Below are 18296 nucleotides of genomic sequence, written 5' to 3' on the forward strand. Positions count from 1 at the left end.
ACCAACCAGGATCTGAATATGACTGCCCATCACATAAGAATTTAATGCATTCATACATTCTTTACGTTATTACACATTGATTACACTATCACTCGTATTTCATATGTGACAACGATTCATCGATACGCATGCTATGATGCTGGTAAAGTTGTCTCGCGCACCAACAGTGCTGGTCATAATAAACATTTTAAAAAGATAGCTAGCTAGCTCATGGATGCAAACAATTTTCTTCCCCAAAAACATAGCAAAACGACAATCTGTTTCAGTAGCTATAGCTAGCTAGCTAACTATCTAGCTAGGTGTCATCATCTAAAATAACCCTAATTTATAAGACTGTTCATATTTGATTAATGGTGGTCTATGTGAAGCTAGCCACAATAAGGATTAGCCACAATAATGGACTTTGCGGTTAGCCTTCAAAATAAAGTATGGCATAATTCTACTATTTATATTCATTTCGTCACTGTCAATGACACACCTTTATTTTGAAGGCACCCCACAAATTCCACTATTGTGCCTAATCCTTATTGTGGCTAGCTTCACAACATATAATTCCGGTCCGGTCGAGCGTCACTAGCCAGATGAAGCTAGCTGGCTGCTTATAACGTTAGCTTTGGGCAACAGGGTTAAGTAGCTGGCTAGCCATTTATTTTCATGAACTGAAGTTCAATTTCAATAGGCGAACAACAAGTGGCAACCTAGATAATACTTACTCACAAGCATTCCTAAATCATTGTTAAGAATAATGAAAATGACTGCAGTTTCTACTGGTCATTGTTTTCAAGCTGGTTGTATTGGTGCTAGCTAGGTACCAAGCCAAAGCTAGCTACCCCAGAAGTTGCTGTTCAAACAAATTATGCTTTATTACCAATGTGGTATAGTAAACACATCATTCGTGGCTGGTGTTTGCTTGTTTGCAGACTTTTTTGTACAGTTTTGCTACTGTATCTTTTTTGACACGCAAACGGTGTTCCGTAGTATGTATGTCGTGAAGCTAATAGCAGTGACGCTATTACTGTGTAACTCCGGTAGGGCAACATCTGAAAAATAGCACACTTGGTAGTGTGTACCGGTGCTCGACCAGTCGTCGAAAGCCAACATCACCCATGACAGAGAACGGTTGATTGTCAAGGGCAATGTCACCATTGGCTTTAATGGATTTCGCCTTTGAGTTGTCTCGCTGAAATGTTCTTACTCTTTCAAATGACTGCTCGACTTGTTGACTGCTCGATCCACACAGCAGACATTGTGGGCTAGGTTACGGATGCTGTATTGCAAGTGTAGCGCAAAATTTTACGTGGCGTCATTATGTCATGTACCTACGTTATATAGGTTGCTAGATCAAATCCCCGAGCTGACAAGTTGAAACTCTGTCGTTCTGCCCCTGAACAAGGCAGTTAACCCAATGTTCCTAGGTTGTCATTGTAAATAAGAATTTGTTCTTTACTGGCTTGCCTAGTTAAATAAAGGTTAAAAAAGAAAAAAAACATATATAGGTATGCACGGCAGCTTTGACATCAGTTTTTAACATCGGCGTTAAACTAGACATCGGGCCGATACCAATGTTAGCATTTTTAGCTAATATCGGCCAATTCCGAAATGTTCATCGATATATCGTGCATCCCTAAAATGGATGATTGTTGAGTTGCAGCTGTCAGTGAGAAGTCAAAATGCAACCGCTGCGCCTCTCGGGAGGCCTCCTCCTAGTTTAGATGGACGTCATATTCTGTTTGTGTCTCCCCTTCTCATAGGCCTATTACATGGACAACGTCGTTTTTATTGATCTTTTGTCAGTCAGCAGAGTAGGCTACCCTGTCATTTGTTGTTAAAAAAGATTCTGCTCGTCTTCAGTCATATACAGTGCATTCGGAAAGTATTCAGACTCCTTGACTTTTTCTACATTTAGTTACGTTACAGCCTTATTCTAAAATGTATTATTACATTTTTTATTTTGTCATCAATCTACACCAGGTATTACCCCCAAGGGTACGCGCAATGCCGTCGGGGTACGCCAAATAAAAATGTGATTCATATTAAAATATTTTTTTTACATTTTTTTTCTTCACATTTTCAAAAAGTCCATTTATATTAACCAACGGGGCTATACATTTGGGTGAGTTTTTTTCTCTCGCCTGAGTAGCCTCATTTCACTGCCAATTTTTTTTTAAACCATCAAGTGTTCAGTGATATAACAACACATTGTCAAATATAGGTAGCCTGTAACGCGCGTGCAAGCAGTTGCTCCCGACGCCACTTGGGTACACTGCAGCATCCACCAAGAGGTTCTTGCTGCCAAGGGAATGCCTGACAGTTTGAAAAAAGTTTTGGACACTACAGTGAAAATGGTTCACATTGTTAAAGCAAGTTCCCTGAACTCGCATGTATTTTCTGCACTATGCAATGATATGGGCAGTGACCATGTAACACTTTTACAACATACAGAAGTGTGCTGGTTATCAAGGGGCAAAGTATTGACACGTTTTTTTGAATTGAGAGACGAGCTTAAAGTTTTCTTTCTGACCGCATGATGACGAGTTTCTCAGACGACTGGCCCATCTGGGTGATGTTTTTTCTCACCTGAATGATCTGAATCTAGGATTACAGGCACTCTCCGCAACTATATTCAATGTGCGGGACAAAATTGAGGCTATGATTTAAGAAGTTGGGCAACACACAGGTCTTTCCATAATTGTAAGATTTGTTTGTGTGCAAATGAACTCAAGCTTACGGACAATGTCAAATGTGATATAGCGAAGCACCTGAGTGAGTTGGGTGCACTATTACACAGGTACTTTCCCAAAACGGACGACACAAACAACTGGATTCTCGTTATCCCTTTCATGCCCTGCCTCCAGTCCACTTACCGATATCTGAACAATAGAGCCTCATCAAAATTGCAACAAGCGGTTCTGTGAAAATTGAATTTAATCAGAAGCCACTGCCAGATTTCTGGATTGGGCTGCGCTCAGAGTATCCTGCCTTGGCAAATCGCGCTGTTAAGACACTGATGCCCTTTGCAACCACGTACCTATGTGAGAGTGGGTTCTCGGCCCTCACTAGCATGAAAACTAAATACAGGCACAGACTGTGTGTGGAAAATGATTTAAATCTGAGACTCTCTCCAATACAACCCAACATTGCAGAGTTATGTGCATCCTTTCAAGCACACCCTTATCATTAACCTGTGGTGAGTATTTCACAATTTTCGATGAACAAATAAGGTTTTATATGTAAGATGGTTAAATAAAGAACAAAATGATTGATTATTTTTATTTGTGCCCTGGTCCTATAAGAGCTCTTTGTCACTTCCCATTAGCCGGGTTGGACGACAACTCACACTCATTCTTATGTTTAATAAATGTATAGTGTGTGTGTGTGTGGCAGGCTTACAATGATGGAAAAAAACAACATTTGAGAGTGCGCTGACCGTGGTGCTAGAGGGGTACGCAGCTGGAGGTTGAATGTTTGAAGGGGTACGAGACTATAAAAAGTTTGGGAACTACTGATCTACACAGAATACCCCATAGTAACACAGCAAAAACAGGTTTGTAGAAATGTTTGAACATTTATTCATATTTTGAAAACATAAATACCTTATTTACATAAGTATTCAGACCCTTTGCTATGAGACTCAAAATTGAGCTCAGGTGCATCCTGTTTCCATTGATCATCCTTGATGTTTCTACAACTTGATTGGAGTCCACCTGTGGTAAAATCAATTGATTGAATGATTTGGAAAGGCACACACGTGTCTATTTAAGGTCCCACAGTTGGCAGTGCATGTCAGGGCAAAAACCAAGACATGAGGTTGAAGGAATTGTGGCCTCCATCATTCTTAAATGGAAGAAGGTTTTAACCTAGAGCTGGCCGCCCAGCCAAACTGAGCAAACGGGGAGAAGGGCCTTGGTCAGGGAGGTGACCAAAAAACCCGATGGTCACTCTGACAGAGCTCCAGAGTTCCTCTGTGGAGATGGGAGAACCATCTCTGCAGCACTCCACCAACCAGGCTTTTATGTTAGAGTGGCTAGACGGAAGCCATTCCTCAGTAAAAGGCACATGACAGCCTGCTTGGAGTTTGCCAAAAGGCACCTAAAGACTCTCAGACCACAAGAAACAAGATTATCTGGTCTGATGAAACCAAGATTGTACTCTATGCCCTGAATGCCAAACGTTATGTTTGGATGAAACCTGGCACCATCCCTATGGTGAAGCATGGTGGTGGCAGCATCATGCTGTGGGGATTTTTGTCAGTGGCAGGGACTGGGAAACTAGTCCGGATCCAGGAAAATATGAATGGAGCAAAGTACAGAGAGATCGTTGATCAAAACCTTCAGAGCGATCAGGACCTCAGACTGGGGCGAAGGTTCACCTTCCAACAGGACAACCCTAAGCACACAGCCAAGACAACGCAGAAGTGTTTTCTTGACAAAGTCTCAGAATGTCCTTGAGTGGCCCAGCCAGAGCCCGGACTTGAACCCAATCTAACATCTCTGGAGAGACCTGAAAATAGCTGTGCAGCGACACTCCCCATCCAACCTGACAGAGCTTGAGAGGATCTGCAGAGAAGAATGGGACAAACTCCCCAAATACAGGTGTGTCAAGCTTGTAGCGTCATAACCAAGAAGACTTGAGGCTGTAATCACTGCCAAAGGTGCTTCATTAAGTACTGAGTAAAGGGTCTGAATACTTATGTAAATGTGATATTTCCGGTTTTATTTTTTATACATTTGCAAAACTTTATAGAAACCCATTTTTGCTCTGTCATTATGGGGTATTGTGTGAAGATTGACGAGGGAAAAACACAATTTAATCCATTTTAGAATAAGACTCTAAAGTAACAAAATGTGGAAATATTGAAGAGATCTGAATTCTTTCCAAAGGCACTGTAAAGTGTAGTAGAATGAAATGGGTTTTACATTTTTTTCAAAGAAAGAAGAAACATATCTCATAAAAATACTAATTTAAAATAAGATTTATTGTCACATACACTGGATAGGTGCAGTGAGATGTGTTGTTTTACATGGTCGGCCATAGTAGTATGGCACCCCTGGAACAAATTAGGGTCAAGTGCCTTGCTCAAGGGTAGGCACATTGACAGGTTTTTCACTTTGTCGGCTTGGGTATTCGAACCAGCGACCTTTCGGTTACTGGCCCACCGCTGGCTACCTGCCGCGTCCTCTATGCTATATGCGCTCAGCCATTCATTGAATTGTCTTTTTTGCAATCAGTGGTTGAGTTATATTATTTGCCTAAATGATAATTATCCAATCTACTCATCACATTAGGAATAGCAGGCTTTCTAGCATAAGTCTACAAATGCGATGATGTATGGAATGCTTTTTTGGGGGGGGAGGGGGGTGCTTCCCCAAATGTGAAACTCACACGCCATTCATGCATAGGCTAGTGATTCTGCTGATCCTTACTGGTCTTGTTGAGGAAAATGTAAATGTGAACAGTTATTCTAACACCTTAAAGTGAAGACACACCTCATTGAATCCTTGACTTGCATGTCCTGTTTATATGAATGACCATATTCTAAATGTGATTTCTGTTATTCTGAGCAGCGTGTGTAGATGCCCTAATCAGGTTACCCACCCAATGCATATTGATAAATGGTAAACTTTCTCAAATGACCGGGAAATTAAAATGCTGCCGGTCAAATGTCCAGTGCCACATTTTCATAACGGAAACCCTGGTGTGTCTGTGTGCACGCGTGTGTCTATGGGGGGGCTCTGTGTTGTTTTATGGCCCTGTTTTATTGTCCTCTGCCAAATTCTTGGAGGGACTTCAAAACAACATCACCCTGACACCCCCCCCCCCCATCCTCCTCCCCCTTGTCCCCTGGGGAGGTCAAAGGCAGGTCAGGGGTTCAACTGTAAGTTGAAGCGTGTTGTTGTTTCTGGAACTGAGGGAACAGAGAGAAAACAGAGGGAGGGAGAGAGGAAGGATTCACCACTATCTGACCTCTCGTTCAACTGGCTCTTTCCTGCTCTAGTTACGCGGCTCCACACATGGATTGAAATTGAAGGGGATTATGTGTATATCTGCCCTTTGGGCCCAAGTGGTGGGTGTTTTCAATAAGTTATGTGTGTCCTGAGGTTTACTCTCTCTCTCTCTGTGTGTGTGTGTAGGTTGGGCCCATGTGGTGTGTGTCCTGAGGTTTACTCTCTCTGTGTGTGTGTGTAGGTTGGGCCCATGTGGTGTGTGCCCTGAGGTTTACTCTCTCTCTCTCTGTGTGTGTGTGTAGGTTGGGCCCATGTGGTGTGTGCCCTGAGGTTTACTCTCTCTCTCTCTCTGTGTGTGTGTAGGTTGGGCCCATGTGGTGTGTGTCCTGAGGTTTACTCTCTCTCTGTGTGTGTGTAGGTTGGGCCCATGTGGTGTGTGTCCTGAGGTTTACTCTCTCTCTCTCTGTGTGTGTGTGTAGGTTGGGCCCATGTGGTGTGTGCCCTGAGGTTTACTCTCTCTCTCTCGTGTGTGTGTGTAGGTTGGGCCCATGTGGTGTGTGTCCTGAGGTTTACTCTCTCTCTGTGTGTGTGTGTGTGTAGGTTGGGCCCATGTGGTGTGTGCCCTGAGGTTTACTCTCTCTCTCTGTGTGTGTGTGTAGGTTGGGCCCATGTGGTGTGTGCCCTGAGGTTTACTCTCTCTCTGTGTGTGTGTGTAGGTTGGGCCCATGTGGTGTGTGTCCTGAGGTTTACTCTCTCTCTGTGTGTGTGTGTGTGTAGGTTGGGCCCATGTGGTGTGTGTCCTGAGGTTTTCTCTCTCTCTCTCTGTGTGTGTGTGTGTGTAGGTTGGGCCCATGTGGTGTGTGTCCTGAGGTTTACTCTCTCTCTGTGTGTGTGTGTGTGTAGGTTGGGCCCATGTGGTGTGTGTCCTGAGGTTTTCTCTCTCTCTCTCTGTGTGTGTGTAGGTTGGGCCCATGTGGTGTGTGTCCTGAGGTTTACTCTCTCTCTGTGTGTGTGTGTGTGTAGGTTGGGCCCATGTGGTGTGTGTCCTGAGGTTTTCTCTCTCTCTCTCTGTGTGTGTGTAGGTTGGGCCCATGTGGTGTGTGTCCTGAGGTTTACTCTCTCTCTCTCTGTGTGTGTGTGTGTGTAGGTTGGGCCCATGTGGTGTGTGTCCTGAGGTTTACTCTCTCTCTCTGTGTGTGTGTGTGTAGGTTGGGCCCATGTGGTGTGTGTCCTGAGGTTTACTCTCTCTCTGTGTGTGTGTGTAGGTTGGGCCCATGTGGTGTGTGCCCTGAGGTTTACTCTCTCTCTCTCTGTGTGTGTGTGTAGGTTGGGCCCATGTGGTGTGTGCCCTGAGGTTTACTCTCTCTCTCTCTCTGTGTGTGTGTGTAGGTTGGGCCCATGTGGTGTGTGTCCTGAGGTTTACTCTCTCTCTGTGTGTGTGTAGGTTGGGCCCATGTGGTGTGTGTCCTGAGGTTTACTCTCTCTCTCTCTGTGTGTGTGTAGGTTGGGCCCATGTGGTGTGTGTCCTGAGGTTTACTCTCTCTCTGTGTGTGTGTGTAGGTTGGGCCCATGTGGTGTGTGTCCTGAGGTTTACTCTCTCTCTCTCTCTGTGTGTGTGTGTAGGTTGGGCCCATGTGGTGTGTGCCCTGAGGTTTACTCTCTCTCTCTCTGTGTGTGTGTGTAGGTTGGGCCCATGTGGTGTGTCCTGAGGTTTACTCTCTCTCTGTGTGTGTGTGTAGGTTGGGCCCATGTGGTGTGTGTCCTGAGGTTTACTCTCTCTCTGTGTGTGTGTGTAGGTTGGGCCCATGTGGTGTGTGCCCTGAGGTTTACTCTCTCTCTCTCTGTGTGTGTGTAGGTTGGGCCCATGTGGTGTGTGCCCTCTACATCCCTGAAGTGGAGTTTGCTAACGTCTCCACCATGGAACCCATCGTACTGCAGTCTGTCCCCCACGATCGCTACAACAAGGTACACACACACACACACACACACACACACACACACACACACACACACACACACACTTCACTCTGTCCCTCCATTTCTGAGTGTGTGACTGGATGAGTTTCCTCTGTGTAGACGTGTTATATCTGTGAGGACCAGGGCAGAGAGAGTAAAGCTGCCACCGGAGCCTGCATGACCTGTAACAAACATGGCTGCCGACAAGCCTTCCACGTCACATGGTGAGCCAGCCCCTTTCAAATACCTCCAGCTTTATTAACACATGTTCACATTGTGAGCCACATTAAAATATCTACAACTTTATTAACACAGCAAAAAAGACATTACTGTCTATCTGTTAACATATTAAATACATCATCTCTCTCTCTGTCTTCAGTCTCTTTTCATTTTTTGACACATATCTCTAGCCCCTTCTTTCTCTTGACACTTCCTCTCTCTCCTCTCCTCAGTGCCCAGTTTGCTGGGTTGTTGTGTGAGGAGCAGGGGTCGGACGCAGACAACGTCAAGTACTGTGGCTACTGCAAGTATCACTATAGCAAACTGGTAAGATCTATCTCTCCATCTTTCTCTCTTTCTTTCTCCCTCTCTTTCTCCCTCTTTTTCTCCCTCTTTCTTTCTCTCTTTCGCTACTATTTTTGCTAACTGTCTTACTGTGCTGGGGAGAAACCTGGAAACCTGGAATCTAGTTGTGTTTGAATAGACCTCTCACATTCTTGCTTCCCTCTGTCTGAGCTTCGTGAAGGCCCACACTTCCCCTACACACACACACACACACACACACACACACACACACACACACACACACACACACACACACACACACACACACACACACACACACACACACACACACACACACACACACACACACACACACACACACACACACACACACACACACACACACACACACACACCTCTTGAATGACTTGGCACTCTCCTCTGCCAATTACAACTGCTGAAAGTGGAGCCATCCGTTAATCTCCACCCCCTCTAGCTCCTCTCTCACTCTTTATTTTCTCTCCTCCCCCTCCCTCCTTCCCTTCTCGCTCTCTCTCCCTCCTTCCCTTCTCGCTCTCCCTCCCTCTTTCCCTTCTCGCTCTCCCTCCCTCCTTCCCTTCTCGCTCTCCCTCCTTCCCTTCTCGCTCTCCCTCCCTCCTTCCCTTCTCGCTCTCCCTCCCTCCTTCCCTTCTCGCTCTCCCTCCCTCCTTCCCTTCTCGCTCTCCCTCCCTCCTTCCCTTCTCGCTCTCCCTCCCTCCTTCCCTTCTCGCTCTCCCTCCCTCCTTCCCTTCTCGCTCTCTCTCCCTCCTTCCCTTCTCGCTCTCCCCCTCCCTCCTTCCCTTCTCGCTCTCCTCCTCCCTCCTTCCCTTCTCGCTCTCCCTCCCTCCTTCCCTTCTCGCTCTCCCTCCCTCCTTCCCTTCTCGCTCTCCCTCCCTCCTTCCCTTCTCGCTCTCTCTCCCTCCTTCCCTTCTCGCTCTCCCTCCCTCCTTCCCTTCTCGCTCTCCCTCCCTCCTTCCCTTCTCGCTCTCCCTCCCTCCTTCCCTTCTTGCTCTCCCTCCCTCCGTCCTTCCTTCTCGCTCTCCTCCTCCGTCCGTCCTTCTCGCTCTCCCTCCCTCCTTCCCTTCTCGCTCTCCCTCCCTCCTTCCCTTCTCGCTCTCCCTCCCTCCTTCCCTTCTTGCTCTCCCTCCCTCCGTCCAGTCCTTCTCGCTCTCCTCCTCCCTCCTTCCCTTCTCGCTCTCCTTCCCTTCTCGCTCTCCCACCTTCCCTTCTCGCTCTCCTCCTCCCTCCTTCCCTTCTCGCTCTCCTCCTCCCTCCTTCTCTTCTCGCTCTCCTCCTCCCTCCTTCCCTTCTCGCTCTCCTCCTCCCTCCTTCCCTTCTCGCTCTCCTCCTCCCTCCTTCCCTTCTCGCTCTCCTCCTCCCTCCTTCCCTTCTCGCTCTCCCCCTCCCTGCTTCTCTTCTCGCTCTCCCCCTCCCTCCTTCCCTTCTCGCTCTCCCGCCTTCCCTTCTCGCTCTCCTTCCCTTCTCGCTCTCCCACCTTCCCTTCTCGCTCTCCTCCTCCCTCCTTCCCTTCTCGCTCTCCCCCTCCCTCCTTCCCTTCTCGCTCTCCTCCTCCCTCCTTCTCTTCTCGCTCTCCTCCTCCCTCCTTCCCTTCTCGCTCTCCCGCCTTCCCTTCTCGCTCTCCTTCCCTTCTCGCTCTCCCACCTTCCCTTCTCGCTCTCCTCCTCCCTCCTTCCCTTCTCGCTCTCCCCCTCCCTCCTTCCCTTCTCGCTCTCCCACCTTCCCTTCTCGCTCTCCCCCTCCCTCCTTCCCTTCTCGCTCTCCTCCTCCCGCCTTCCCTTCTCGCTCTCCCCCTCCCTCCTTCCCTTCTCGCTCTCCTCCTCCCTCCCTCCTTCCCTTCTCACTCTCCTCCTCCCTCCTTCCCTTCTCGCTCTCCCCCTCCCTCCTTCCCTTCTCGCTCTCCTCCTCCCTCCTTCCCTTCTCGCTCTCCTCCTCCCTCTCCCTCTCCCCCTCCCTCCTTTCCTTCTCGCTCTCCTCCTCCTTCCCTCCTTCCCTTCTCACTCTCCCCCTCCCTCCTTCCCTTCTCGCTCTCCCCCTCCCTCCTTCCCTTCTCGCTCTCCTCCTCCCTCCTTCCCTTCTCGCTCTCCTCCTCCCTCTCCCTCTCCCCCTCCCTCCTTTCCTTCTCGCTCTCCTCCTCCTTCCCTCCTTCCCTTCTCACTCTCCCCCTCCCTCCTTCCCTTCTCGCTCTCCCCCTCCCTCCTTCCTTTCTCGCTCTCTTCCTCCCTCCTTCCCTTCTCGCTCTCCTCCTTCCCTTCTCGCTCTCCCTCCCTCCACCCAAACATCCATTCCCTCTCTCCTCTTTTGCCCCACTCCTCTCAAGCTTCTCTCTTTCCCCCTCTCCAGCCTTCTCTCCCCCACCCCATCCCTCTCCCCCTCCATCAACCCCATCTAATCTCATTGACAAATCAGCAGTGCCTCCCAGGCCCTTTGTCCCCTTCACCCTCTACCCCCCTGCCCCCTGTATGCTAAGCCCAGGCCGGGTGCAGCGGTTTGGGTTACAGCGGCAGGGCGAGGTCTCTAGGGTCTGGAGCTCCACTCTGACACTGGACCTCTGCACCAGACGACAGCCCCAGTCCACAGGGCTTCCTCTCTGGCTGTCTGGGGCTGGGAGAGTGGAAGGGGTGGAGGGTGAGGGGTACTGAGGTTAGGGTTACAAGTGGGTAAAGAGATGCTTACCAATTCACATTTGTACACACCACTCCACACAGACACACTATAAATGCTTTCACTCACATACCATACACTCGCTCTCTCTTTCCCTCTCTTCTCTCCCTCTCAGAGCTCTTTGGAGCGAGAGCCCCGGCTGTGTCACAGATTTTGTGCTCCACCCCTACCATCCATCAAGGGGAAATACACACGCACGCACGCACGCACGCACGCACGCACGCACGCACGCACACACACACACACACACACACACACACACACACACACAGTGGGGGTAGGATTCTGACTGAAGCATTGGGGTTTAAATGGGGGTGGGTAGCATTAGATAAAGCAATGGCTTTACATTATTTAGCGCCCTTTGCGCGCGCACTCACTCACTCACACACACACACACACACACACACACACACACACACACACACACACACACACACACACACACACACACACAGTGATGACATTTTCTGATGTTAACAAATGCTTGTAGTTCTATTGATCCTGTGTAATGGCTTTGTATGGTGGGTCTGATATAATTAGTCTGGTACAGAATAGAGGAGAAGAGAAACACATGAGAAGGAATCAATGACAGACAAGCCAATGTTGGTAGCAGAATGGATTTCACAAGACGCCACATGGCTTGATGAATGTCATGCTCAGAACATGTGACATTTACTGGTTTTGTCTTGTCGTGACTAGTGACATTGTGATGTTTTTACATGAATAATCCTCTTGTGGTCAATGGGGTCATAGATAATGATGTTCTCTTACAGTAGACAAGAAAGGGCTCAACGTTTGTTTTCCTTCAATAGATTGGTGGTAAATCTAGTCAACTTGAAATATTCTGCTGTTGGTATATTGTGCCTGGGAGATGTAGAGGGGAAGGGTCCTTTCAGTGTGTGTGTACATTTTAGGGCTGGCACAATCGCCTTATAACCGTGTAATCGACTGTTATGGATGAACACCGTCATGAAGAGAAAATGATATAACCGTAAAAAAAATGTTTTTTGGGGGTGGAACGAACAACTGACTGAAGATGGGACGGCTGGGTATTCACGCTGTTGAGTCTGTTTCTTTAGTAACATGGACTCTTAACAACTGACTGAAGAAGGGACGGCTGGGTATTCACGCTGTTGAGTCTGTTTCTTTAGTAACATGGACTCTTAACAACTGACTGAAGAAGGGACGGCTGGGTATTCAGGCGGTTGAGTCTGTTTCTTTAGTAACATGGACTCTTAACAACTGACTGAAGAAGGGACGGCTGGGTATTCACGCTGTTGAGTCTGTTTCTTTAGTAACATGGACTCTTAACAACTGACTGAAGGGACGGCTGGGTATTCACGCTGTTGAGTCTGTTTCTTTAGTAACATGGACTCTTAACAACTGACTGAAGAAGGGACGGCTGGGTATTCACGCTGTTGAGTCTGTTTCTTTAGTAACATGGACTCTTAACAACTGACTGAAGGGACGGCTGGGTATTCAGGCGGTTGAGTCTGTTTCTTTAGTAACATGGACTCTTAACAACTGACTGAAGGGACGGCTGGGTATTCACGCTGTTGAGTCTGTTTCTTTAGTAACATGGACTCTTAACAACTGACTGAAGAAGGGACGGCTGGGTATTCAGGCGGTTGAGTCTGTTTCTTTAGTAACATGGACTCTTAACAACTGACTGAAGAAGGGACGGCTGGGTATTCACGCTGTTGAGTCTGTTTCTTTAGTAACATGGACTCTTAACAACTGACTGAAGGGACGGCTGGGTATTCACGCTGTTGAGTCTGTTTCTTTAGTAACATGGACTCTTAACAACTGACTGAAGAAGGGACGGCTGGGTATTCACGCTGTTGAGTCTGTTTCTTTAGTAACATGGACTCTTAACAACTGACTGAAGGGACGGCTGGGTATTCACGCTGTTGAGTCTGTTTCTTTAGTAACATGGACTCTTAACAACTGACTGAAGAAGGGACGGCTGGGTATTCAGGCGGTTGAGTCTGTTTCTTTAGTAACATGGACTCTTAACAACTGACTGAAGAAGGGACGGCTGGGTATTCAGGCGGTTGAGTCTGTTTCTTTAGTAACATGGACTCTTAACAACTGACTGAAGGGACGGCTGGGTATTCACGCTGTTGAGTCTGTTTCTTTAGTAACATGGACTCTTAACAACTGACTGAAGAAGGGACGGCTGGGTATTCACGCTGTTGAGTCTGTTTCTTTAGTAACATGGACTCTTAACAACTGACTGAAGAAGGGACGGCTGGGTATTCACGCTGTTGAGTCTGTTTCTTTAGTAACATGGACTCTTAACAACTGACTGAAGAAGGGACGGCTGGGTATTCATGCTGTTGAGTCTGTTTCTTTAGTAACATGGACTCTTAACAACTGACTGAAGAAGGGACGGCTGGGTATTCACGCTGTTGAGTCTGTTTCTTTAGTAACATGGACTCTTAACAACTGACTGAAGGGACGGCTGGGTATTCACGCTGTTGAGTCTGTTTCTTTAGTAACATGGACTCTTAACAACTGACTGAAGGGACGGCTGGGTATTCACGCTGTTGAGTCTGTTTCTTTAGTAACATGGACTCTTAACAACTGACTGAAGAAGGGACGGCTGGGTATTCACGCTGTTGAGTCTGTTTCTTTAGTAACATGGACTCTTAACAACTGACTGAAGAAGGGACGGCTGGGTATTCATGCTGTTGAGTCTGTTTCTTTAGTAACATGGACTCTTAACAACTGACTGAAGGGACGGCTGGGTATTCACGCTGTTGAGTCTGTTTCTTTAGTAACATGGACTCTTAACAACTGACTGAAGGGACGGCTGGGTATTCAGGCGGTTGAGTCTGTTTCTTTAGTAACATGGACTCTTAACAACTGACTGAAGAAGGGACGGCTGGGTATTCACGCTGTTGAGTCTGTTTCTTTAGTAACATGGACTCTTAACAACTGACTGAAGAAGGGACGGCTGGGTATTCAGGCGGTTGAGTCTGTTTCTTTAGTAACATGGACTCTTAACAACTGACTGAAGAAGGGACGGCTGGGTATTCACGCTGTTGAGTCTGTTTCTTTAGTAACATGGACTCTTAACAACTGACTGAAGGGACGGCTGGGTATTCACGCTGTTGAGTCTGTTTCTTTAGTAACATGGACTCTTAACAACTGACTGAAGAAGGGACGGCTGGGTATTCAGGCGGTTGAGTCTGTTTCTTTAGTAACATGGACTCTTAACAACTGACTGAAGATGGGACGGCTGGGTATTCACGCTGTTGAGTCTGTTTCTTTAGTAACATGGACTCTTAACAACTGACTGAAGGGACGGCTGGGTATTCACGCTGTTGAGTCTGTTTCTTTAGTAACATGGACTCTTAACAACTGACTGAAGAAGGGACGGCTGGGTATTCAGGCGGTTGAGTCTGTTTCTTTAGTAACATGGACTCTTAACAACTGACTGAAGGGACGGCTGGGTATTCAGGCGGTTGAGTCTGTTTCTTTAGTAACATGGACTCTTAACAACTGACTGAAGAAGGGACGGCTGGGTATTCAGGCGGTTGAGTCTGTTTCTTTAGTAACATGGACTCTTAACAACTGACTGAAGGGACGGCTGGGTATTCACGCTGTTGAGTCTGTTTCTTTAGTAACATGGACTCTTAACAACTGACTGAAGGGACGGCTGGGTATTCACGCTGTTGAGTCTGTTTCTTTAGTAACATGGACTCTTAACAACTGACTGAAGGGACGGCTGGGTATTCAGGCGGTTGAGTCTGTTTCTTTAGTAACATGGACTCTTAACAACTGACTGAAGGGACGGCTGGGTATTCACGCTGTTGAGTCTGTTTCTTTAGTAACATGGACTCTTAACAACTGACTGAAGAAGGGACGGCTGGGTATTCACGCTGTTGAGTCTGTTTCTTTAGTAACATGGACTCTTAACAACTGACTGAAGGGACGGCTGGGTATTCAGGCGGTTGAGTCTGTTTCTTTAGTAACATGGACTCTTAACAACTGACTGAAGGGACGGCTGGGTATTCACGCTGTTGAGTCTGTTTCTTTAGTAACATGGACTCTTAACAACTGACTGAAGGGACGGCTGGGTATTCAGGCGGTTGAGTCTGTTTCTTTAGTAACATGGACTCTTAACAACTGACTGAAGGGACGGCTGGGTATTCACGCTGTTGAGTCTGTTTCTTTAGTAACATGGACTCTTAACAACTGACTGAAGAAGGGACGGCTGGGTATTCACGCTGTTGAGTCTGTTTCTTTAGTAACATGGACTCTTAACAACTGACTGAAGGGACGGCTGGGTATTCACGCTGTTGAGTCTGTTTCTTTAGTAACATGGACTCTTAACAACTGACTGAAGAAGGGACGGCTGGGTATTCAGGCGGTTGAGTCTGTTTCTTTAGTAACATGGACTCTTAACAACTGACTGAAGGGACGGCTGGGTATTCACGCTGTTGAGTCTGTTTCTTTAGTAACATGGACTCTTAACAACTGACTGAAGAAGGGACGGCTGGGTATTCAGGCGGTTGAGTCTGTTTCTTTAGTAACATGGACTCTTAACAACTGACTGAAGAAGGGACGGCTGGGTATTCACGCTGTTGAGTCTGTTTCTTTAGTAACATGGACTCTTAACAACTGACTGAAGAAGGGACGGCTGGGTATTCAGGCGGTTGAGTCTGTTTCTTTAGTAACATGGACTCTTAACAACTGACTGAAGGGACGGCTGGGTATTCACGCTGTTGAGTCTGTTTCTTTAGTAACATGGACTCTTAACAACTGACTGAAGAAGGGACGGCTGGGTATTCACGCTGTTGAGTCTGTTTCTTTAGTAACATGGACTCTTAACAACTGACTGAAGAAGGGACGGCTGGGTATTCACGCTGTTGAGTCTGTTTCTTTAGTAACATGGACTCTTAACAACTGACTGAAGGGACGGCTGGGTATTCACGCTGTTGAGTCTGTTTCTTTAGTAACATGGACTCTTAACAACTGACTGAAGGGACGGCTGGGTATTCAGGCGGTTGAGTCTGTTTCTTTAGTAACATGGACTCTTAACAACTGACTGAAGGGACGGCTGGGTATTCACGCTGTTGAGTCTGTTTCTTTAGTAACATGGACTCTTAACAACTGACTGAAGAAGGGACGGCTGGGTATTCAGGCGGTTGAGTCTGTTTCTTTAGTAACATGGACTCTTAACAACTGACTGAAGAAGGGACGGCTGGGTATTCACGCTGTTGAGTCTGTTTCTTTAGTAACATGGACTCTTAACAACTGACTGAAGATGGGACGGCTGGGTATTCACGCTGTTGAGTCTGTTTCTTTAGTAACATGGACTCTTAACAACTGACTGAAGAAGGGACGGCTGGGTATTCACGCTGTTGAGTCTGTTTCTTTAGTAACATGGACTCTTAACAACGTGCTGAAACAAGCAAGGTGTTGTAGTGAATGAGTCTTCGGTTGCCTAGGCAACTCCCCCCTCCCTGCAGCAGCAGCATACATATAAATATAATGAATAGAACAGGGTTGGAACCTCTAACCCTGGCAATTTGACTGGTAAACATATGGGTACACTCGCAATGGCTGCCTGGTAATGTGATGCATTCATTTCCATGGTAATGTAGAATGTTCATTCAATGTATGTTAACTGATATCATATGGCTCATGCAATGTAGTAATGTCCCAGACCCCCAAAAAATCTTGGTCGACCAAGAGTCGTCTGTTCTTTCGACCAATCGACTGGTCGAAATTTTAAAACGTGAGTTTTTCCATATATAGACACACACCTATGTGTTCATATTTGTTTTACTATATGTAGGCTACTGAGCTTGTCTGATGCTTTAAGCACACTGTGATTAAATAATTAAGAAACAGAAATGACTCAAGAGGGAGCCAGAGAAAAAAAACTCTTCCCAAACCACCGCCTCCCGCTGCTTCTGGCCTTCGCAAATGTCACGGTTGTCGTAGTGATGAGACCAAAACGCAGCAGGTATGTGTATGCTCATCTTGACGTTTATTAACTCAGAATGAACGTACAAAAATAACAAAAGAACGTACGATCAACAAAACAGTCTGGCAAGGCACAAGGCTAAACACAGAACAATCTCCCACAAATGACAAACACAAACACACCCTAATATATGGGACTCTCAATCAAAGGCAAATAGACAACACCTGCCTTCAACTGAGAGTCCCAACCCCAATTAACCAAACATAGAAACAGACACACTAGACTAAACATAGAATACATGAAAATCAAACAGTGCCCAAAAACCCCGGAATACTTAAATCAAATGCCCCTTCAACAAACACACCACCCCGAACCACATAAAACGAATACCCTCTGCCACGTCCTGACCAAACTACAATGACAATTAACCCTTATACTGGTCAGGACGTGACAGCAAATTGTGCCATTACGCTCCCGAGTTGGCAGTAATAGGCTACGCCTGGGGTCAGCAACCTTTTCCATTTGGAGTGCCAATTTATCTTTCCATTTTTACCGATCCGCCGTGCCAGTTATGATTTTCATATGCACATTTTTGTGGAACAGTTAATTTATTTTATAATAAAGCCTTCGTAGCTCAAAATCATTGTCATCTGATTAATACAAATTCTATCTAAATATAAATCAAAATTATACAAATCTAAAAATAACTTATATTGCCAACTATGTAAAAATAGCCTACATAAAGCCAACCAATAAAAACATTGCAGCCTGCGGGTAGAAAACATCCTGATAAAAATAAATCACATTGGCTAGCATGGCCTGTCTGCAAGGAACTTGACACATTGTATCAACTTGGTCCAGTCTGAAGCTGGTGCTAACAAACTTGCAACATTGTATAACATATTCTGGACCCTCAGAGTTTCCAGCACCAGTGAGCTCCGGGCAGACACAGCTGGAGGCTATTTGCGCGAGGGATAAGAAGTAATCAAGTAGGCCTATTTTATGACCTTTCCACCGGTCAGAGCACGATATGTTTTCTCTCCCTTTCACGCTGAGTGGTTATCGAAAGGGAGAGAGCTTGAAAGATTTTTCAAATGGGCTACATTGAGGAACAATTGTCATTCTAAAAGTTTGTAAACACAGACTTACTTGTGTTACTTGCTGTTTGAGATGAAGAAAAAATGACTGCCATCATTGAGTTGAATGGGTACGCCCGTTTTCTTCATTTC

At 46.5% G+C, this 18296-nt stretch overlaps 1 protein-coding gene across 11 annotated transcripts in view; it reads left to right on the plus strand.

Moving 5' to 3' along the window:
* Positions 1–18296, plus strand: part of LOC106590532 (protein AF-10) — a 127137-nt gene that overhangs the window by 40423 nt on the left and 68418 nt on the right. For all 11 annotated transcript variants that reach the window (XM_014181637.2, XM_045710861.1, XM_045710858.1 and 8 more), the window contains 3 exons: positions 7801–7910; positions 8022–8125; positions 8354–8447. In XM_014181637.2, coding sequence (XP_014037112.2) covers positions 7801–7910; positions 8022–8125; positions 8354–8447 — 308 coding nt within the window. The remainder of the gene's footprint in view (positions 1–7800; positions 7911–8021; positions 8126–8353; positions 8448–18296) is intronic.

The sequence above is a fragment of the Salmo salar genome, chromosome ssa29, assembly GCF_905237065.1.
Source record: "Salmo salar chromosome ssa29, Ssal_v3.1, whole genome shotgun sequence".
Lineage (NCBI taxonomy): Eukaryota > Metazoa > Chordata > Actinopteri > Salmoniformes > Salmonidae > Salmo > Salmo salar.